Source organism: Periplaneta americana, chromosome 16 (assembly GCF_040183065.1).
Source record: "Periplaneta americana isolate PAMFEO1 chromosome 16, P.americana_PAMFEO1_priV1, whole genome shotgun sequence".
NCBI classification, from domain to species: domain Eukaryota; kingdom Metazoa; phylum Arthropoda; class Insecta; order Blattodea; family Blattidae; genus Periplaneta; species Periplaneta americana.
Window position 1 is genome coordinate 161868477 of NC_091132.1, and position 24864 is coordinate 161893340.

General features: G+C 37.4%; 1 protein-coding gene across 2 annotated transcripts; it reads left to right on the forward strand.

Annotated features, from left to right (window-relative positions):
* Positions 1-9: 9 nt before the first annotated feature.
* On the forward strand, positions 10-24586 carry LOC138691680 (zinc finger protein 714-like). 2 transcript variants are annotated; one of them, XM_069813915.1, is made up of 7 exons: positions 10-87; positions 201-272; positions 9016-9107; positions 10949-11086; positions 14067-14204; positions 16111-16193; positions 18807-24586. In XM_069813915.1, the coding sequence occupies exons 1-7, from the start codon at positions 72-74 to the stop codon at positions 19657-19659; spliced, it is 1392 nt and encodes a 463-aa protein (XP_069670016.1). In that variant the 5' UTR covers positions 10-71; the 3' UTR covers positions 19660-24586. The 2 variants fall into 2 exon arrangements, with proteins under 2 accessions (XP_069670016.1, XP_069670017.1); XM_069813916.1 differs by lacking the exon at positions 201-272.
* Positions 24587-24864: the final 278 nt, after the last annotated feature.

Here is a 24864-nt window from a genome sequence, read left to right on the forward strand (position 1 = left end):
TGAACAAACCGATAAAATAAAAAAGTTGTAAGTAAGCAGGCTGATATGTGAAGGAGGGTTATAAGTACGTTATGTTGTTTCATACAGGTAAGTGTACCGGTACTGTTGAATTTTATTATATTCTATGCAAGTGTAAGTTATATGATCTGATCATCACAAATGGAGTTGTTGCTTAATAACCTTAAACTTTTGAATTACAGGGCATCCACAAATTTTTTGTACCGGCATTGGAACCCATCTGTTCTTTGTGGTTTACGTCTCAATTTATACTCGTAGGTAAAAATTGGATAACAAGGAGACTTATTTAAATTTCAAACTTTTATGCTATACTAATTATAGTTTTGCATTATCTTTGACTTGTTAGTACAACATTAATTATGTTGGCGGTTAATGTGTTTCACACAACTTAAGTCTTGAATTCTCCGGCTTTGTGTGGCAAATAATGTAAAAGTGCATGTGCAAGGTTCAACTTTAAGCATTCAAATAACGAATGCAAGAGGTAACGAAACGCATTCAATTGTGCATACGTCTTTTTTTCGGTCATTCTAGAGCATCCACCTGCCATTGAACGAAAATTGCACACGTTTGTCACTGCCAATGTTGCGCTATAAACCAATTTTCAATACTTTTATCACAACTACAACAAATTAAAAATATATACTGTATTGGTCCGAATATAAGCCGCAATTTTAATTCAAATTTCAAACTCCAAAAGTTGGGGTGTGGCTTATTTGCGCGGCCGATAAATTTAAACTTGAAATGTGGCGCATGTTGCTACCGGTAATTTTATCATTTTGAAATGGAGCAACAATGCCACGCGCTCGTGTTTGAAATTGTCAGCAGTCGTATGGTATATGACGCAACAATGTACCAGTCTTCATATTACAGTGATCGTACTCTTTTGTATGATAGGACAGATTAAAACAGTTTGTACGTAGCTACGGGTTCAGCCATGAGCGGAAACGTAGAAAGAAAATCTTCAACAAGCTTGGGAATTCGGCGCAGTTATGAAGCTAGTTTCAAACTTGCAGTTATTCGTCATGCTAGGAGTACGTCTAATAGAGAAGCCGGCAAAAAGTTTAGTGAGGATGAGTCTAATGTGCGGCGCTGGATCACCTCGGAGGATAAACTGAAAAATGCCAATACAACCAGAAAATCTTTCAGAGGACCCAAGGCTGGGAAATACCCTGAACTAGAACGTAGGGTCCTTTCCTTTGTACAAGACAAAAGGAAAGAAGGGATGCCTATCTCTCGACAAGTAATCCAGGTAAAATCGTTGGAAATAGCGAAGACACTGAACATTCCACAGACAGAAATCCATGGAAGTATAGGTTGGTGCCGCAGGTTTATGCGTAGAAGGGGCCTTGTTCTCCGACGAAGCACTTCATTAGCACAGAGACTGCCAGAGGATTTTACTGAGAAACTCATCAACTTCCAGAGGCACGTCATTGAATTGCGTCAGCGCCACTCTTACTCATTACACCAGATCGGCAATGCCGACGAGACGCCCGTATTTTGGGACATGCCGAGCAATATGACAGTTGACAATAAAGGGGCGAAAAGCATATCATTGAGAAAAACTGGAAATGAAAAACAAAGAATCACTGTGATGCTGGCGGTTACGGCAGATGGAGGAAAACTGCCTCCGTACGTTATTCTGAAGTGTAAAACCATGCCCAAGGAGAATTTACCTAAGGGATTAGTGATTCGTTGCCAAGAGAAAGGATGGATGACAACCGAACTAATGGTGGACTGGCTAGCTACGGTTTGGAATCGCAGACCAGGTGCGCTGCTCTGTAAGAGGGCTATGTTAGTATCGGATGCCTTTAAAGGTCACCTCACACCCGAAGTAAAGAAGAAAATTACTGCATTGAAGACAGACCTAGTCGTCATACCTGGAGGTTTGACATCAAAATTGCAGGTGCTTGATGTCGTCGTGAACAAGCCTTTTAAAGACCATCTCCGAAAACAGTATTCGGATTGGCTTCTAGAAGGGGGTCATGCATTCACTCCATCTGGGAAAATCAAGAAGCCATCTGTCAGCCTTATGTGTGAGTGGATTCTCTCTTCATGGCACACGATATCACCAGATTCAATCATCAAAGGCTTCAAGAAATGCTGCGTGTCTAATGCTCTGGATGGCAGTGAGGACGACGTACTTTGGGCGGAGAGTGATGAACAAAGTGACAGTGATGAAACAAATACCGGTACCGGTAGTAGTGAAGTCAGCAGTGACATTGGAGAAGACGGTGATTAGTTGTACCGGTATTTTTGGTGATTTACCCACGTAATACCGTAATTGAAGAAAAAGTGTTTAAATAGTGTAAACAGTTTTGTAACTGGATAATGTGACAGGTAAATTTCACTGCACTCAATTTTCCTTTTTTTCTCATTCTGCACTCAATTTTTCTTTTTTTTTTTTTTTTTTTTTTTTTTTTTCTCTCCTTTCCCCCTAAAATTAAGGGTGCGGCTTACACTCGGGCCAATTCGGTACATCTTCATTACTTTTAACACTATATCATTTCGGAATATACAGGTCGAAACATGTCTACCAGGTATGATAGAATATTACACGAGAAAGACATACAATACATATTCCGAAACATTTAAAATCGTTTTGTACCATACAAGTTATAGAGAATTATTACCACATTAACACATTTAGTATATCACGAAACATGTAAAATGTATTTATTATGAAAGTCGCCATAGCTTCTTCTTCAAATTAGTAGTATAAGTACGATCCACTTCCACTAGATGGAAATCAACACGATTGGCAGAGCCGCAATACATGAAAACGAATGATACTAAATATGAGGAATGTTACTAGAGGACCACACCTGTGGAGTAACGATTAGCGAGTCTGGCCGCGAAACCAGGTGGCCCGGGTTCGATCCCCGGTCGGGGCAGGTTACGCGGTTGAGGTTTTTTTGGGGGTTTTCCCTCAACCCAATATGAGCAAAGGCTGGGTAACTTTCGGTGCTGGACCCTGGACTCATTACACTGGCATTATCACCTTCTTCTCATTCTAGACGCTAAATAACCTCAGATGTTGATAAAGCGTCGTAAAATAACCTGATTAAAGAAAAAGTTACTACTGGTGTGTTGTATTATGTGACAGGTTATATTCGGTTTGATTAAGTGAGTATTATGTGACAGGTTTGATTAGGTGTGTAGTATTATGAAATGGTTAGGTTAGGTTTGATTAGATGTGTATGTTATTACTATGTTGGCAACACTGAAACACACTGTCACATTAAAGAAATTTGGCGGTATTGTTTCGTTCACGCACGACGATTTTTGTATATAAGTAACGTACGTATTTAGGGCAGGTCGGTTGGGCTTACAGCCTTCCCAGCAGTGGCGGTTGGCAACTTGAAATATAGGCGGTTGCATATTGTCGGTGACAGTACTTTTATACTCTTTAGCTGATGCGGCATTTTGCATGATCAGATTAAGCTGGCGCATAATAATGAACATAAGCTGCCTCTGTGTAGTTTGCTAGATCAATGCTTGAGCACCACGTAATCAACCACTCATGACTGAAGCACAATCATATATGTGAGCGATCAGTTTCTGGGACAAGTTCCTAAATGACGATTAAGCTCATGTGTTATGCTTTTAGCCAAAGATGATGCATCATGTCCAGTAGGAACAATGAAGTCGCAGAATCTTTCAACAGGTTTGTTGTTGTGGTTATGTCTGTAAATAACCACCATCTGAAATTTGTTGGAAACATCACTTGTTTCATTTGCAGTAACAGCTAGAAAGTCCACAGTTTTTATCTGCCATGAAATCTCTTCATGACAGACTTCTAGCATAAACGCCAAAATCTCGTTTTGAATGATTTTTGACGCCCCCTTGAAAACTCAGTAATTTTCTGGGTGGATCTTTAGAGCGTTGTCTAGCTCAGCACTGAAATTTATGAGACTACGAAATATGCCTAGATTAGAAGACGAATCCGTTTCATGGAGACTTCTCAGTGCTAATTCAAAGGAGTCACAGAATCTAATACAATTAATGATATTTTTCACGTTCAATGTTTCTTCTATAGGCACCGTCCAACTGAGCACCAATATTTACAATTCCCATGAAGGCTAACTAAGGACATTTTTGATGTGGGTTGACGATGCCTCGTGTTTCTGAACCCTTTCATTTAGAAGATGCACATCAATCATTCCTGTTTTAGTTCACATTTCTTCGCCACCAAATAACACACACGGAAAACAAAATAGAGCATTCTTGACATTGCAGATGCACAACCAGTCATGTTTTTCGAACATATTAGGATTAAAAATTCTGTTAAAAGTCCTACCCTTCGTATAAATTATTTGCGAAAGCTTAATAGCAGGTTGGTCTACCAAGTCTTTTTATTTACGTTTTCGCCTCTAATGACCTAGATGAAAATGATTGTGATTGTAAACCATTAATGGAATTCATTTTTGTACACTATTAGTTACTTACTCTCTTATAATTAACACTTTCAAGAAGACAACAAAATCTCACACAACACCCGAAGCATAAAACGCGGTATAACGTACTATACAGCAATATGATCAAGAAGGCAGTGATTTCAAGGCGAGAAGCCTTTCGTCAATCGACGTGTGTATACACGTCATAAACTGTCTGCTAGCGAAGGCCACGCCTCCAGAGTTTTTTCCCCGCACCTGCCCTTCTAGCACCCAAAGTTCCTTGGCAGATACAGAGTTAACAAGGCTAGTACAGATGAACATACAAGTGCTCTACAGATAATAGGGATATTTATTATTATGTTTAGAAGAGTAAATAGACTTATTGGTAAGTCATTAATGATTATTACACACATGATTTATTTACAAAATTTTTGGGGGTAGCGCTAACTTACTACTCCCTTCTAGAGCCGCCCCCTGCTTCCCAGTACTCGATACTTGAAATCCAAGGCATTTTCAAGTTATTTTTTATTCATTTATTAGTGGCTGGGACATAAGAATGATTCACCTCTTTTTTTTTTTTTTATAAAAATGATAGCGCATGCGGCAATTTAAAGCTACACACGCCTGTGGGTAAGCTGTGCGTATTTCGTTCACTAGTGGCTTGTAGCGAGCAGCTGATTGTTTTAGATGGCCGAGAATAAACTGAAGATTGTTTTCTTTGGTGATCTTGGACTTTTAAGCTGAAAATGGCTGCACGTGCGATTAGCTTTATTGAAGATTATCGCAAATACGAGTGCGTATGGAGTGTTCAATGACAAATTTGACAATCAAGTACGCCCAAGTATTGTATTGGTATTGACTATTTGCAGGGGCGTATTTTGCGGGCTACCGGCGGTAGCCCAAGGAAATTACAAAAGAAAAAGTTTATAATATAACATAATGTAATAATTTTGTATTATTAGTTTTACCATAGTAATTTAAATTAAAGTAATTGTTAGATATATTTTGTATAATAATAGGGTCAGCGATAGCCCAAACCCTTTAACCAGTATACGCCACTGACTATTTGTAAAATCCAAGATTCAGTTGCTGTTTTTCCAGACCAATAGCAGATAGATGCCGCGGTATATGGCATCATGTACCATAGCATGTACCATGGCAATACTTAAAAACATGAATGTAGTCAGGGCCTGCCGTCCCGCACACCCCTACTGCCTCACATTTCATTCTCTTATGTTACACAATTTCACTGCTCTCCCTCCTTCACATATTTTCCTGATTAAATTGGAATACCTAATTTAGCTTTAAATACGCCGGGATTCAATCACAGGACCTTTCATTTAGTGAACCACTATCCTAGCCATTACGCTACGAATTCGTTGATGAACAAACCCTTAAGAATTATAGCATACTTACGAACAATTAATATCAAATACTTCCAAAGCTATTAAACATATCACAGTTTTATTATATAATAGAACTGATTTCATTAGTTTGCCATTAAACTTATTACAGTTAATAGGGCAAATAGATATCGAATCAATTAACTTTATATTGTACAGGACAAGGCCGCTCACAGAATTTACGGGCCCCTATGCAATACTGTACTCAGACCCCTTGAAAAAGTAACAATTACAAGTTACCAGTTTTTCTAACCATAATGATTCTTTGCAAAATAAATAAAAGATAACACCATACACAGATATGAACCTAAAAATATACACTTTTATTACATGAAAACTTTTATCAAAACTTCACATTAGCACAATATATTATATTCATAAAACATTATTCCTAAACACCTGTAATTTCTAATTTGCAGTCCAACATCAACAAAGAACTCTCCTTGACTTCAATGATGGAAAATCATCAATTATAGGTTCGTTCCAACAACAGTCAGGAACCGTCCGTAACCATCGTGAGCATGCGCAGTACAAAAAAAGCGTTTCAACACAATCCGAACCAGTCCTGAACCGGAAACATGTACTGCAGTCGGGCGTTCCAACAAGCTTTTGACACGGGTTCGGAACGGTCAAAAATAGTCCGTGGATTGAGGCATGTACGGAAGAGTACGCAAGACGCGCATGCGCATAAGCTCACCAACGTCTCCTGGATACTGAAGAAAGACATGATCGACTGTTCACATCATTGAGGTTAAAGATGAAAACTGACAGTACAGACGGATAATAAAACTAGATATTTAATTTAAATTTTCGCCAAAAAGAAAGGGAATGGAAATTATTTGGGTATTAAAACAGTTAATTACAATTTCAACATGCAGCTTTGATTAAAAATATAATAAATAACGTACATACATTAATAATTAAAAAAAGAACTATTTTTAGATGAGAGTCCCCCAGTACACGACTTTGAATTATCGGAATTCTTGCCTTCCATATTTCTTGTCATCTTTTTATAGAAAATGATTGAAATTATATTTTCTGCAATTAGAATTAGCTGCGAAACGATAATAATTAAGCATCCCGTTCTTAGCAAAGATGATCACAGTTATAGCATCTCTGGATTTAGTACATAACGATCCGCGAAAGCGTTCCAACAGCGTCCAGTCCAGTTTCAATCCCATAGCAGATGCTCAACTAGCGCATGCGCATAAGATGGTACAGGAACCGTACATGAACTGATCCATGAACCGCTTGTTGGAACGAACCTATCATCATCAAAATGTAAAGACCTAACAAGATTGCTCTCCAGACTAAGGAGGCCAAAGTTACTCAGGCATTCTGGACACACTGTTTATCTGAATACATTTTTTATTTAAATTTTGCTGAAGGATCTTTCAGCATCAACAATTGTCACAGGAATTGTATAGAATATTCTAATGGCTGTGCAGATATTTGGAAATAAACTGACCAGTTTTAATTCCCTCAGACTGTTTAGGAGATTCATAGGTTTCAGTGGTGTTAGTCCTAAATTAGAGGCATGAATCGATTTTAAATATTTCGGCTCATCACTGATCCCTTTGTTAATGTCTTCATAATATTTTTCGTCAAGATTAAATGTTAAGCACAGGAACGCCATTTCGTAATTTCAATTAAGAACCACGCCAAACGAATTATCTTTACACCAAAACCGGATGCTCCCTGGATCAAATTATCGTATTTTATAATTGTTCGAATGCAACAAAAGCCAGAAGTCTTGCTAAAGATGTTATTGCTAAAGCACTATGAAATGGCGTTCCTGTGCTTCTCAGCTCTCGACTTACGTCTGTACTTGTCCATTGTGCAGTTAAACTGTAATCGGTAACACTAATGAACAGAATTTACTAGACAAGTGACAACGAAAAGACGAAAGTTTCGACACGAAACATACAATGTACTGAAAAGGAAACGTGATCCTGTGACTTCCGTTAGGAAGAATCTAATAGCATATTGTAGTGGGCCAGCCAATACATAATTGAACGTGTTCGATACAAGTGATGGGAACATAGTTCAGGCAAATGCCGGGGCCCTCAAGTGTCATGTATGTGAACGTTAATACGGGAAACCTTTATTCTATTATATAAAAGTCAAATATTTAATTAATTGATGAACTAGTGGACTTACTCGTGTTAACACGTGTAAGTCCACTAGTTCATCAATTAATTATATTCAAGTGTTAAAAGTGCTGTACGCAAGATTCAAAATGGATCAAATATTTACATATGAAGTGGTAATTTTTATTAATTCTACAATTGTTGAGTTAATATATTAAATTTATGTAACAAATATTCTTACAAAATTTTATAGTACTCCCACATTCTAATATATCCAGTCACGAAGCTCAATACGTAGTAAATATGCAAACATTAGATAGTTGCTCACCACTAGGATCGCTAATATCGCCTCATTACAGGCAATGCAAAATAGTACCGTCACAGTCTATTGTTTCTAGCATCCTCAAAACTCAAGCTTCGTGACTGTATATAGTAGACTGTGATACTCGTATGTATCTACGAATAATTGTTCATAATAATAAAAAGCAATCAGACTTACTTAATGTGACGGGCCCTTATTGCTCACGGGCCCATATGCACTCGCACCCTTTGCACCCCCTTCTCGGCAGCCCTAGTACAGGGAACCCAAATGATATGACTACGTTATTATACTTATCCACTATCAATTGTGTTACTATACGTATATGCAATCGAATCACTACTCTACTTCATTTACTATTCAATTAATCTTACTTAACTATGTTTCATTGTTACATTTTTATTAAGATAGTTCTTGTGCAGACATACGTGACGTCATATATGCCCATTACGTCATCCATCGTGATCGGGAAAACAGCAACACTTCCTTGGGTTGTTCGTTAATGGTATATACGTAGTGAAGATAACGTTCAACACAGCCCACCGTGTAGACACAAATTATACATGCATCTCAATTGCACCTGCGTTTTCACCTTGATTCTTTCAATATTTTCCCCAGATTACACATAATTGAACCGTGTAGATGTGCCTTAACAGCCCTAGAATCAGCATGCTCGTTTGTTTGTGTGTGCTGTGAATATGTGGAATTATTATTCCAGCTACTAATAAGTATATCCAAATGGGTGACATATTCCTTGTCAATTTAAGTTTCCATTTTTTTTTCTTTTTCAGCCATGATGGACGTAATCAAGATGGAACGTGAGATCGACACTCTAGCATTAGAAGGAAGTAATAAGACAGATGTAGAAGAGGACAAACTTCAGGTATCCCATATGAATGATTACTAGTTGCTAGTTATTTTCTAAATATTTCGTTTATAGCAATATAGCTTACGGTGTGGGCAAAAAAAACATCCTACAATGACTGGGCGCGAGAGACCACACATGGACGAGTCTGATCAGCTGAATAATGAGCTACTAATTTCCACATACCTCACTGATGGTGCACTATGATCTGACCAGTGCAGGGGTATCTTATGGGTATCGTGATGTTCTTCCCTGCCAATTTAACTCGTTCTCTGAACCAGACTTCGCGACTTGTTGTAGTTTCTCAGACTCATCAGAATGATTCTGAGTGGACTGCGTTATTATACAACGGTTAAAGTGTTATGACAAAATTTCTACCTGGCGAATACGCATCGGTTAATGCACCAGACAAATTCAGTTCCTAAACTGGAAGAATAGTTTATTTGTGATGCCTTACTACTAGTTTCATCGGCAAGGAGATGTTAAACATGGCACTCATTTCTTACCATGATCATAGCTTTGAGATACAGATTAAATAGCCTGCATTCTAACTTGACTTTCTGTAGTATTATAATGAGAGATAATTGCTCCTCGAATGAACATTTAAGATAACAAATCTGCTAATTTCTGTCATTGATTACCCTTAGAATAAATATCTAATGGAATAAATCATTTTAAAACAGTATACAGATGATATATTCATTTCTATATATCCACAGACAAAATGTCCAGTTTCTTCTGTCCTTTACAATAAAGTCCATAAATTTATAGGCCCTGTTATTTAAAGTCCACTACATTACAGGTCCATTTGTAGTTCTGTCCACAGATGGAATTTCCGTAATTTAAATGATCCACAAATCTGAAGAAATAACCAGTTTAAAAAATCATCAGTCTGTCAACATTTGGTAGACATTTGCATTAGCAACACTCCTGGCATTCCAAATATCTCATTTCACACATCTCCAATAAATGAGGGGTCAGCGCAACAGTGGTCTAACCCTTCTCAATGCGAAAAATTAAATAATGGGCCTTCTATTGATTTTGACGTGAACTATCTTCCTATGAATTGGAATAGACCAATCCAGCATTATATATCTTCTTAGGAAGCATGTAATTTTTTCCCTAAAAGATATCACTTATAAATATATATGTAACTTAACATTGCTTTGTCTACATTAAAAAAGTGGCTTAAACCACTGTTGCGCTGACCTCAGTTTCATTCTTAATTTTTGAAAGATGATAGACTCTACCATTGTGAATAGAAATTTCTTATTCTGATTCCAAAAATTTACTTCACTTCTAGTGACGTCAGATGTATTATGGACATTATAATTAATTGACAGTAAAAGTCATTGTATATAATATATATGGACAAAATTTCTTGTGGACATATTTGTTTATGGATTAAATGTCTATGGACATTATGTTCAGTGGACACAATGCTTGTGGACATAACGTGATTATGGACAGTTTTTCTTTTGACTTGATGCAAAATGGACATAACTGTAGTGGACCAATCATCCTGAAACCTTTAAAACATGTTTCAAATTTCCCACCATGCATTTTATAAATAAATAAAGTAATTCTGAAGTGAAGTGTGTTTGTATGTGCAAATGTAAAGTGGCGTAATAATGTACTTGAACAAAACAATCTAATAATATACAGCTGTTCTCTTATATGCTGCGTTACCATGCTTTCCATACAAATTATATCACAACTGACTCTGATGTGTGTACACGTGCTTTCGTTGACTTCAGGATTTAAAAAGTACAGTGGAGGGCCATTAAAAATTGTCACTGGTTTATCGTGAAGTACTACATATGGTACATTTCATTATTATTGTGTTTTATGTGTTGCAGGAAGGAAATGTATTAGATCTGCAAGTGACTGGAATAAAGACAGAATGTACAGACAACAGCAGTGATGTAAAATCTGAGATGACATTTGATAAAACTCATATGCCAATTGACATTTCCTTCGTCAAAAGTGAAGTCGAGGTGAGTGCAGTTTATTTAGTGTGTTGGTCGCTAGTTCTCTCTGTTCTTCACTGGCTGATGTGGCTGCTACATTCGGGTGACCAGGGGATACGATTGATGCCTTCATGCAGTTCATTTCTTCATCCTACATTTTTCGTGATTCTTTTCCACCACTGTTTTATCAACAGTAATCTCACGAGAGGTTTTGATTTATCTAGAGAAAATCAAAACTCGAGTGGGATTTAATTGACTATTACACGATTAGAAGAAAGTATATAAAGATTATAAGTAACAAAGTACTCCAATACAATAAAATATTAATTGACTTACGAAAATAAACCTGTCTTCAAATGTATTATTGCACCATTACGCTAGATGGCAGTTGTGCCAACTATTTAATCTTCATTGAACTCTGTAGACGGTTACTAGTCAAGAAAGCTTTGTTGATTCAGTTTCATTTTTATTAAGACAGTTGCATTCCACTTCAATTATCCGAATCCCAGTAATCAACGTCACTTGACAGATGATTTTCAATAAATCTTAATATTAAACAATCTCTGATACGTGACTATCCATTATATCATATAGCAGAAGCTATAACATAACCTAACTAATATACACAAGTGTTAGAAAAGTTTTAATTAACGACGACGACATAATAAATAAACATGAATAATTTTAAAAGGAATAATTATTGAATGTACAATTTTCAAATTTGAATGTGGTTGGTGGTTCAATTGATATTATATTGGACGTGTGCGTAATAGAAGTGGAACTCTTTGTTTTAGGCCTACATGGTGCATTCAACTTATTCAGGATTTCAGAATGAATAATTTTAAAAGGAATAATTATTAAATGTACAATTTTCAAATTTGAATGTGGTTGGTGGTTCAATTGATGTTATATTGGACGTGTGCGTAATAGAAGTGGAACTCGTTGATTTAGGCCTACATGGTGTATTCAACTTATTCAGGATTTCCGAATGGTGCTCTTCATTTATTTGTAAATCGGATTTCAGAAGATGCATAGGTATGATCAGTGATTTTTATTAATTCTTTTTTCTTGAATGCCAATGCGAGTGATATTTGAAACTGCCGTGCATCGACTGGAGTGGTTTGTAATTTTATATATATTTTTGACGTCCAGACCAGCGCAGTTTCAAATGTTGGCAAACAAAGAAACAAATGCTAGGGACGCGATAAAATTAAACAAATGCTAGGGACGCGATAAAATTGTGCGATAAGCAGCCATGATTGGTTGAAATACGTCCTTTCGTACCGTTTTATTGGTCAAAAGTAGTATGACGTAGTAAGAGTGTAATAGTCATAAAAATACAATTGTTTAACGTATGCAAAATATTATACAGGTTGATGATTTCATCCCCACTGATTAATTTTACCATGCCTCCTTGATTTTAATTCCCAGTCCAGTACACAATGTGGGCCACTCTCAGTTAATCCCGTAGTAGGTGACTAAAGTTGTAATTTGCACCTGGTTTAGGAAATAATCTTAATTCTGTTTTTTTTCTTTTCAGTTCTTCTCTTTACATTGTATATTAGTCAAACTTCACATGTTTGTTGCCCATTTCTTGGTACAATTTCTTTATAATTACGCAATAAAGTCATGTCACAAAGACTACTTTAGAGTTCCTTTCTCCATCCTCCTCCATTCTGCAGTACGTATTTTCATCACACTAACCTACATGGGGAGGAGGAATTAATCGTCTCTTCACACCCAACCCTTCAGTAAACCAATGGAGAGATTTGTGAACTCTGAAATCATTCGAGACGAGAATAAGTTGCTTTAATTCCACAGGAATTGGAGATCGATGATGCTATATGTGCCCTCTCACACGATGTTGATAATTCAAAATATGATTGAAATCGGGGGCTCGCGTCCTTAAAACCCCAACTTCCCCTCTTATTTTTCTTCCAGCCTACACCATTTCACTATCCACTCTTCCTCACATATTTTTCTCTATTTCACCCTCTACATACTTTGTTCTAAAGAAGTGCTTCATCTGAATGTGGAATACATCACTTAACTTTGAATACCCCGGGATTCGATCTTGGAACCTTTCGTTGGGTAAACCACCATCATAGGCATGATGTTACGAATTCGTTGAAGAACAAGCCGTTAAAAATTATATTTAGACATTCAATATATCAGTTAATCCGTTATATAACACAAGTCAATTTATTAGTTTGCTAATGAATATTAATTTCGCAAATATATTTCAAATTAAATAACTTGCATTATACAGATGAGCAAATTAATATGATAAATATCCAAAAAATGGCGTTACTCCACTTACCTACTAACAAATGCCTTATTTACGTATATTAAATGGATTTACTACACTACTCCATTTAGACAAAAGACTTTAATATTCTAGTAATCTTACGATGACTAGTGCATCACGAAAGAACTTTAACTTGCACGAATTATGTAAAGCCATGGACACAGCGAACGAAAGTAGTGTAAATTGATGCATCGAACAAGGATTATTAGTTTACCAGATAAAACACTAAAAACCGAGGATCTATATACTGTATATTTGAGTACTCGTAGCGCCATTCCGAGAGTGCAAACTGAAGATCACAAGCTCACCAAATATTTATCGAAGAAAAGCATACCTGGATTAGGGACATACACCATTAACACCTAGAACCCACACAAACACTGAACAACAACTTTGAGGTGATCTAAATTATTACCATTTTATAAAAACAATTTTTCGTACTTGCAAAGTAATGTACATATGCATGTCGTCATATAAACCTCTCACGTCATCCAAAATATTGATCAGACAACAGCGACTCTTCATTGGATACTTCCGACTTTTCATATACATTATTTCACTACTGACACTGGAGTTGGTACACGTGAAATCCTTGACATCAGGATTATTAATAGAGTGGATACACTATAAAAGCAGTGAGTTGTTTTTCGTGAAAGACTTATGTTTTATGACACAATTATTATGTTGTATATTTTGCAGGAAGGAAATGCATTAGATCTGCTCATGACCGAAATAAAGACGGAATGTATGGATCATAGCTATGATCTGAAATCAGAGATGACATTTGAGGAATCTCCTGAGCCAAGTGACTTTCCCGTCATGAAAAGCAAGGCGGAGGTGAGTGTGTCTGTGCGTATTTCTGCCTCTGTTACATACAGGCTTGTGTGACTACTAGACTCACGTCACCATCGAAACTATTTTAGCTCTCATGCTGTGCAATTCTTTGTCATGTAGTCCTTCGTGAAGTTTTTCCGCTCTATTTTTCTCCTAGAGACTGATGTTGAACATTTACTAAATCATATCAGTTTTGAATTTTTTAATCTCTATTGCTAATTCTTATAATATTCACTTCTATTTTAATTGACAGTCCAGTATAGGGTTAGTCGGTTGATGAGTAAACTTGTCTATTCTGGCTGGTGTAGGGAATACAGTTAGAGTAATTAGGTTTCTTTAATTTTTCTTTCCAAATTCTTTTGATAGTTGAAATCCACGTCATTGATGCCTATTTCTTGTGACGTCAGTAGTTGGCAGATATGCATGACAGTCACAATTCTCAATGATTATTTCAGAGTATTGGTGGGGTGTGCTTTGAAGACTTGTGAATCTGTCTGTGTGATAGGTTTGTCACTGGATTCTAGAGTTCCAAAATCACAGCTCCGACATCCACCATCTCTGCCCGATATGGGACTCACAGCCGTAGCGACTGTTGTACGTATAAATGACAGCTTCAGTGTCCAGACACTTGCAAGTCACATGGTTATGTTGTTGGTCAACACATATGAGATCTATTTAATATTGTTTCAACTCAAAAGGGTGACGTCTGTCATTCTTTGTTAGTGAAGCTATGGAGTCGCTATATTCTTCCATGAATGATACTCTTCATCATTCGCAAATATTCTTGATCGAATGTGCATGCCCACATATAGCGATGACAGTTGAGAGCGTGTTTTTTCTTTAGTTTGCATGCTGAGCTAATCACTGTTGTTCACATAAAGCAAGGCACTGGCATTTCAATTCAATTTTCTGAAGAGTGATAAAGATTAACATCTTTCCGCTTATTAAAAGCTGGGTGCTCCTTTTGGTTTATTCAGAGATTTCTTGATTACAGTGATATTGAGTTCTAGGAGAATTGGAAATCCACAGACAGGGATGGTTACCTTCGCACAATCGCCAAGAATGATTTGAATACAAAATACAAAATTCACACTCTGACAAAATCACAGCTATTTTGTCGTAGCTTACACAGTTGGGAGATGTAACAGCAACTCCCAACTTTAGCTTCAGATTTCCCTTGCCATTCTCCTGCACTCTGCAATAGCAACCTCACACTGTTACTTGGTGAGAACTCTTTAATCGTTTCATTGAGTTCAAACTCCCACCTTAAACGAATACAAAAGATTGGGAACACTAACATGGAACTGGACTCTGGAAAAAATAAAAATATGAAGGCGTAAGTGAAGTAAATGACAATAATAATACGTGGAATTGTCTCCCTAAATATTCACAAATGAGGAAATTTCTTCCATTGTTGTTTACACTATGCAAATTCCTTTTCCTCCGTTTTCAAATTGTTTTAGAATTTTACTGACCTTCGTTGATTTTCGGTTTAATCATATGGTTGTTGTAATTCCGGAGATATCTGAAATAGTTTCAAACTACCTTACCAAAAATTTCCATCACCAATTTTACCGTAAAACAATTTTGATGACTTGTCAACTAGGTCTTCCTGAATCCTACTTACTTATGACTATCTCAGAATACGATTCAAGTTTCACTCTTATTTATTCTCCGAATTGACTTATAGTTTACAAAATTGTTACTTAAAACGGGACATTTTTCACAAAATGCCATAATATTTTGTTATTTGTGTTTGTTAAATTGATCTTGTTTCTACACCAATAATGCTTGAATTGTTTACTGGATTAAGTATGATTTAAAATCTAGTCTGCTGCATTTAAGCTACCATCCAGTGAGCCTTCTGCTAATATTTTTCCATAGGTTATCTTCACATACTCTTTTGCAGGACGAGGCATGTGAGATACATAAAGAGCAGGATGAGGTCGAACTACAAGTAACGGCAGAAGAGAATGAAGTATTTACCGAAGGGTGAGTGAAGTGTGTGGGCCTTTACTTTGTTGTTGGTTTCTTTGCTTTATTTAAATAATAGTGACGAAGAATAGGAATTACTAATTAGTTTCAACATGAGTGTTGTTCAAATGAAGGACTCAATATTCTGAATTCCTATGTTCACATGCAAATCAGTCTGTATGTCTCTCTTTGTGTTTGTCTTTCTGTATGCCTGTCTCTCCTTATCTGTTTTTCTGCATCATTTTCTGTTTGTCAGTCTATTCGTCCATGTATACGTTTGTGTGATTGTCTGTCTATGTATCTTTCCCTCTACCCATCCTGTGAACTTCTTTGTAAACGATTTGTTCTCATTTTTCCATTTCCAGTCTCCAAACCTTAAAAGTAGATGACAATAATGTTACCCCCCATATCTTTACTTGAAGTTTTCATTATTTTACACTCTTATATTACGATTCAGTTGCTGGATCAGGTGGAACTTGTCAGCTATTTCTCAGTGATTGTCATACTGGACAGTCTAGAAGAATCTGTCATGGGGAATTCCACACAAGAAAAGCAACTGCGTAAATTCCAATAATCGACATATATGTTTACTGAAATTTTGGTTATGTGAGTTTAAATTATTTTTCGTGGTTTTCTTCTCAACCCATTAAGAGAAAATGGTGGGTAACTTTCGGTCCTGGACTCATCTCGCTAGCATTGACATCTTCATCTCATTCAGACGCTAGACAACCAACGATAGTTGTTGATAAAGCGTCGTAAAAGACCAACTAAAAAGCACTTACGAGAATTAACTTGCGTACTTCCACATATACTCACTGACAAAAAAAAATCACGCACGAAAAAGGAGTTGTGGAAATTGTATGAAACCTGATATGCATAATTGTAACGTTGATGTATGTAAATGATTACAGTATTAGAACAAAATAATAATTTTATTGCTGAGAACTGACCACCTGAATTGAGGCTGTAGTACCCTGTTTCTTCAACTCTAGTTTGGATACAAGGTGTAATACAGACAGACATGGAGGCATACAGGTTTCGTATGATATCCTGCGGCATATCTGTCCATATTTACTGCAACTGGTTCTCTAGATCTTGTAGAGTTCCAGTCTTCTGCATTTGGCGTCCCAGGTGGCCCCAGACATGTTCGGTTGGTGACAAATCTGGCGATTGTGCAGGCCAAGGAAGTGTGACAATGTTGCAGAGGCATTCCTGTGACACCCTTGTTGTGTGCGGCCGAGCATTATCCTGCTAAAATAGACCTCCTCGAAGCCATGCCACGAGTGGCAACACATGTGGGAGGAGGATGTCCTGCACATATCGCTGCGCTGTTATTGACCCTCGTATCACTACTAGGAGTGACCGACTGTCGAATGTGATGGCCCCCCAGACCAGCACGCCAGCAGGGGGTGCGGTGTGTTGCGCTACAGCTAATGTAGGATTGAGACGCGCACCACAAGTTCTCCAGGAACGACTACGACCGTCGTCAGAGCTTAAGAGAACCTGGATGCATCGCTAAAGAAGCCCGGTTCCAGTCTGCAGCAGTCCAGGTTTGCCGCTTACGGCACCACTGCAAATGGAGGCCACGGTGGGCGGGTGTCAATGGCAGGACACGTAATGGGCGCAGTGAGAATAAATTTTCTTCAATCAAGCGCCTGTAAATGGTTCAAGCAGACACAGCGGCCTGTAATAATGCTGCAACCTGTCTCAGAGTGGCGGGCGGTGAAACAGTTGGATCTGAATTATTTCAAGGAAAAATTTTTCTGTGGCCGGGTATCGATCCCGGGACTCTTCGCTTAGCGCGCGAACACTCTACCGACTCAGCTACCCCAGGAACTATACACGCCACCGTCACAATTTTTCCTTTTTATATCCACACAACTCACATGAGCTGACAAGACGCCAGAACTCAACTGTGAGTGCACACAAATACTGTGTGACTTTAAATTGTGGCTTTCTGTTAACGTACCTCCAGTAACGAATGTATTATACAAATCTGGCTTTCAGGTAGTAGCTCCCACTTGGATCTGTTTGCTCTTGTCAGGGGATCCGACGAACTTCTTCCCAGGTTGTCAGTCGAGGGCGTCCTGAGCCCAGTCGCTGTGTGTGCGTGCCCTCACGCATCCACTGGTCCTAACACATCCTGACAATCTGGTCAGAACGGCGTAGGTGGCTGGCGATTCGCCGATACGACCATCCTGCCTCGCGCACTCCTGTAATGCGCCCCCTCTCAAACTCTGTTAACTGGGTAAAGTCTCTTCCATTACGTCGTAGAGGCATGTCAAATGATCGACGAGTTTTACACAACAGGATACAACAGTCCTCTAAGTTCAAGTAGCCTGTGCAAGCCCTTTTAGAGGCCACGGATGACAGCAGGTTCACGGCCTCTGGTGGCAAGACCCTTCAACTAATTTCGTTACTACGCTAAACATTGTGACTATATCTTTGAGATGTAATTGTATGCCGAGGTTTGCAGCAAAATGGCAGGCCCTTATTAGTGCGTGATTTTTTTTTTGCCAATCAGTGCATTTACTAAATATATTATATATTTTTGTTGGATGTAGGTTTGGTTTTGGTGATATATCCTTGTTTAGTCATCTTGTTCGAATTAACAGCACATTTTCTTCACAGCAATGGAGTTCCACCTTGCTGCCACAGTATTACAGAAGATGAATTCCTGGAAACATATGAGAAGACATTCAAATGTGATGTTTGTGGAAAGTGTTTTTTCGATTCGATAGAACTCAAAAGACATACTGTTCTACACAAGGACAAGAGACCGTTGATGTCCGATGATTGTGGAAAGGACTGTTTGGAGGTGGATCTTGTCAAAACACACGCTTGCGTACACACAGACGACCAGACATGCAGTTGTGATATTTGTAGAAAGAAATTTTCGGAAACTATTCGTCACACAGGCATCAAATCATTCAGTTGTGATGTATGTGGAAAGATGTTTCTGAACTCTTATACCCTGAAAGAACATGCCAGAGTACATTCAGGCGAGAAGCCTTTCAGTTGTGATATATGTGGAAAGAAATTTTCGTTTACCTCTAATTTAAGAAAGCATACACTTGTACACACAGGGGAGAAGTCATTCAGTTGTGATACGTGTGGAAGAAAATTTTTGAATTCTAGTTCTCTAAAACGGCATGCACTCGTACACACAGGGGAGAAGGCATTCAGTTGTGATATATGTGGAAAGAAGTTTTCGCTCCTTAGCAATCTGAAAAGACATTCACTCGTACACACTGGCCAGAAGGCATTCAGTTGTGATATATGTGGAAAGAAATTTTCACTTTCTAGTAATTTAAAAGAGCATACACGCGTACACACAGGGGTGAAGCCATTCGGTTGTGATATATGTGGAAGGAAGTTTTCGCATTCTAGTGCTCTTAACCAGCATGCACTTTTACACACAGGGAGGAAGGCATTCAGTTGTGATATATGTGTGGAAAGACATTTTCGCAGTCTGCTTCTGTAAAAAAACATAGAATCGTACACACTGGGGAGAAGGCATTCACTTGTGATATATGTGGAAAGAAGTTTTCGGAATCTAGTAATGCAAAAAAGCATAGACTCTTACACACTGGGGTGAAGGCATTCGCTTGTGGTACATGTGGAAAAAAGTTTTTGGATTCCGGTCATCTTAAAATACATTCATTCGTACACACAGGGGAGAAGCCATTCAGTTGTGATATATGTGAAAAAAAATTTTCGCAGTCTCGTTCTTTGAAAAAACATAGTATCATACACACTGGGGAGAAGGCATTCAGTTGTGATATATGTGGAAAGGAGTTTTCGGAATCTAGTAATGCAAAAAAGCATAGACTCGTACACACTGAGGTGAAGGCATTTGCTTGTGATATATGTGGAAAGAGGTTTTCGAGACCTAGTAATGCAAAAAAGCATAGAATCGTACACACACGGGCAGAAGGCATTCAGTTGTGATATAAGTGAAAGCTGTTTTCGGAATCTGGTAGTGTAAAATTGTGTGCACTCTTAGACACAAGTGAGAGGTTCAGTTGCGATGTTTTTGAGACGTTTTTCTCGTTCTCGCAAGATCTGTAACAGCATGTAACGAGATACGTAAGTGAGAATCGATGTGACTGCGATATTTGTGGTGACTGTTTCTGCTTTTCGTGACAACTGACATGGATGTAGAGCCAGATACTTATGCGTGTAGCCATAATGTGGTTTGCAGCTTCCAGGAAAGATATGCACTCTTAAGACTGGTACAGTCATGCGTATCGATCATTTTGCTTGTGATCTCTGTAGTCTTAATCGAAGATTGGAACCCGATTGAGACCCCAGACATTCAGTTCGCGAGATCTTTGTGTGTTCACTTATGAAAAATAACTATTTCTGTCGAAAAGAAATTATCGCTACCGTAAGGGAAGGAAATAATTAGAACAATTCTGAAAACAGTGGTAGTTGAAGGGAACAGTATTAGTCACATTAAAGCTGACTTAATGATATGTGTCAGAGCAACAGTAATTGTTTGTATACATCTCTAATCTGATTAGTGTAATATGTTACTAATGAGTGATGTATGCAATAGATGTGCAGACGAAGTTGTCAGTCTGCTATTGGAAAGCAATGTGAAAGGTGTAAGTGAATGATTTTGCGCGTAGGTGTATGATTTGATGTGTCACAAAGGTAATGGAAGTGGGATGTAATAACACCATTAGTGTAATTACTGGAGAATTAATGGAAACAGCAATGTGCTGCGAAACACCAAGTATCAGATGTACTGTATAAATAGAGTAGGAGAAGTCTGATAGAAGGCTATAAATGTTGAAAACAGAGATAACAGTTTTAAGGTAGAGAGGAGAACGGAAGTGAATGTATTTCTTTGAGTAGTTACAATCAATAGGTCTATGTTCAAGACAATAATTTGAAGAAACCTAGTAATATCTCACGCATTTGTGGACGTTTCTAGCGCAATTCAGTTGTTTTGTAAGCTTAAATTTTGTAGTAAGTAGTATGGGAAATTGGTAAGAATTTGTATTTGTAAGATCCAAAACACAGGCATTAGTGTGGTTTGTTTCATGAACTGAATTCCAGGAGACTTAATATGTAGATGGATTTTTTTTTCAGGATGAAAAATCTCTTTCTGGTGAAGAGTAACATTTTATTAACATATTTTTAGGATTAGGCAACTTTAAAGATAAAGTACAATTCAGTGTGAAAGAAAGTGCCACAGCCTACCAGTTGCAGGCAACCAAGAAGAGTTGCTTTGCTAATTAGGAGCATACTAAGAGAGAAGCTATGTGATGTACAAGGAGAAAAATAAAGAAAATATTTATGATTCGTCAGATTGTGTTAGTAAATCAGTAAATTTAGAAAGAGTCGGATAAATTGCTGTCATACTGACGCCTCTATGATAAGCTTACACTCGTATGTTGTGAACTGATAACCCAATATTACTAGCAATGTTTAGTGTCGTGTTTGTTAGTTCTTCTAATGTCAAGTCACTGATGTTTACATATCCTACAATATCTTCGTTTGCTCTGTTACCTGGCATATCTAAATAACTATCACACAGTCTTAATTGCTCACATGTAAGCAGGTCTATTTTCATAAATGTTATCTTTGGCAAGTATTGTAAATTACTGACCACTTTTTATACGATCTACAATTTACTGAAGTATTAAATGTCTACAATTTTCAAGTACATCATTTTGAGGGGTTTTGCTGATAGGGTTCCATTTTTTCGGGTCGCGGTATTTGTCTTCCTTTCAGATACCGCGCTTGAATCCATTATAATTATGCAGTTATTCCGATGGCCCCAGATTGGAATATTATGACGGTTTAACAAAAGAACCTTTTCTGCGATTGACACTAATCATTGCCAAGTTTGTTCTACTAATTTCTGCAAATGGCTGTCGGCTTGCATGAACAAATTTTCTCATTTTCCTTTCATTGTTCCATTGAAGCTATTGGCTGGCTTTGAGAATTATTATTCAAGAGATAAGTTCGTAAAATGTTCTCTCTCTTTTTTTTTGACAAGCGTAAAGGTTGTGAAACTGGGCTTTGCCTCGTGCCACAAACACTGGAGGGCTAAAAAGATAACTTCACGAATGTGTATAATATAAAGTTTTTTCAACGATAGCACAAATTTACGCTAAATAAATATATCAAGCTGTGAAGGTTATAAGATCACGACTTAATGACAGTCTAAATTCAGAACTATTAAGAATGAAAAATCGATGGAAAAACACAGCTAATCCAGCCACAATCAACAAAAGTAACAATCGAATGTAGGCTTTCACGGCCAGCGTCAATGAGGCTAGATTTTCCGGGCTAATAGAACGTGGTCTACAACTCTAACTAGAGATGAGCTTAAACGATATCTGTGACAACTGTTACTGTGACAATTAAATATCTGTGACTTTTATCGGTGATTTTGTCACACCGATATTTTATTTCGATACGTAGCATGAATTCCACCGATATTTTGTCACACCGCACCGATAAAAATTAGCAGGAAATATTGAAGAGCAGTGAAATATGAATACGATTTCTCTATACACACCACTCATCAGTGATTTATATGGGAAAATCCAACAAAGAAATTATGTACATGTTCCATTAACAAATAAATACTTACCTAACCGAATGGTAACATGTCAAAAGTTAACCTCATGTACCAAGAGGTTATATTATAGATGTTGAACCTGTTGATCATTTTTAAATGTAGTTGTGTATGGAGAAATTGAGGTTATATGATTATCCTAATCGTTTTAAAAATAGATCTTTTTATAGTATATAATGTAGGTAATGGATAAATTATTTTAAGTCGTGCATTAACATTATAATATTGAGCCATAGAATAAAAATTAATGAAACATAAGTATTCGGAAAAACATTGGAAAATAATGACAAAACAAAACAGTTGTTCAGACAGGATTTTACACAAGATTAAGTACTGGTAACCAATGTTATTATTATTTAAATCGTGTAATAACTACATCATTTATAATAAGATGGAGAAACTACCGCCCGATTGCTGTTATTGTATCATGCGCACGCGCAAACCTACGACGTAGAGGAGAAAGTATCAGTCACAGAGTACTGAATACGGAGCAGATTTCGATAGCGATATTTTGTCACTGATATTTCGCGTCATCAGTCACAGGTTTATCTGTGACAAAAAAATACCTGTGAAAAAAAATCTGTTTGTGAAATATCGTCCATCTCTAACTCTGAAAAACATCATCAGTGGCGAGGAGTGTGGGGCGTAGTGTTTTCTTTAGCGTGCCAGGGACAACTGCTGGTACGATTCAATGCGTGTTCTGATTTATACGAGGAACTCGGTGTGTCTCGCTGTAGATAATGGGGTGCGCGCTGGAGGTTTTGTTGTTGACAGTGTGGTCCTCGCCAGCGGTTTCAATGTTTTGGTTTCGGACCACGGCCCACACAGGACTGTCAACAGCGAGCCTCACACAGTTCCCCCTATAAATCAGGACACGCTCCCTATCGTAGCACTAGTTGTCCCTGGCACGCTGAAGAAACACTATGGCCTATAATGGCACGCCAGTGATGTCTTCCGCACTTGCAGGCGAAACGTCTGGTCGTAACATCGCCAGTAAACCATGGCCTATTAGCCCTGAAAACTCTAACCTCAAAATAGACATTCACAATGAAAAGTAACCGTCAGGTTATTTAATGTAAGCATTCACAATGATTTTCGTAAAGTTTTTAAACATAAACGACAATATTAACACAGAAGCCTGCAAACTCAAGGTGTTTTCTTTGCGATGACATCAGCGATGAAGCAAAAACAATACCGGTGTCGGAGAATTTTCGAAGAAACAAAATAAAATGGTGTCGTTTGACGAATCATTAATCCTCCATTCATATTGCTCTCTGTATGACAAAAGAAGTAATTAACATAGAGATAATTCGCTGAAAGAAAATAAGTATAAGGAAGATAATCGACATTAACATGAAGAGCTAGGGCATATATTATGATCTTTTATTTTATCATATCGTCAACATTATAGCTACCTAACCTATAATATTAAACATATCTAGGCGAAATACAAATTTGTAGTGGTCAGCCATATATTCTGCTATATGGAACCAACATCTCACATTATCAGTTTTTCATATGAACTAAAAATATACGACTGCACTTTCATGTGATTATTCTCTGTGAATGCAGTCACCTATTTACAGATCTATTTAATGAACTTGTGGTAAAGTAAAGTTTTCATTGGGAATAATGATTCAACTGCTTCCCGTTACTGTAGCGTTTCCTCTCTTGCGTTAATTTTTTTTAATTATTAGATTGTGTTGTTTTCCCATAAATGTTAAAAACCTGTAGCTAATTTTGTAGGAGATTTATTTTATTCGTTAATATTTGACGAATGTACTGATATATTATCTGATCATAAGTCTTTGTGTATGTGTATTAGATACTTTGATAAAATTGAATGTAAGATTATTACAGATTACTCAAGAATTGCTTTTGTTTCACATTTATTACCCACTATTAGGAAAGTTCCTTTTTCTTTTTATCTGCAAGAAAAGACACTAAGGAATGCCCGGCTTTGATACACGAGTGCGCACGAAAAAAGTGCTGCTTATTAACAACTATGGCCGTAACTTTATAAAATTTTCCTGAAATATTATATATCATTTGTTTTTTTTTTTTTTCTTCTGGTATTGCAGTTATAAGCAG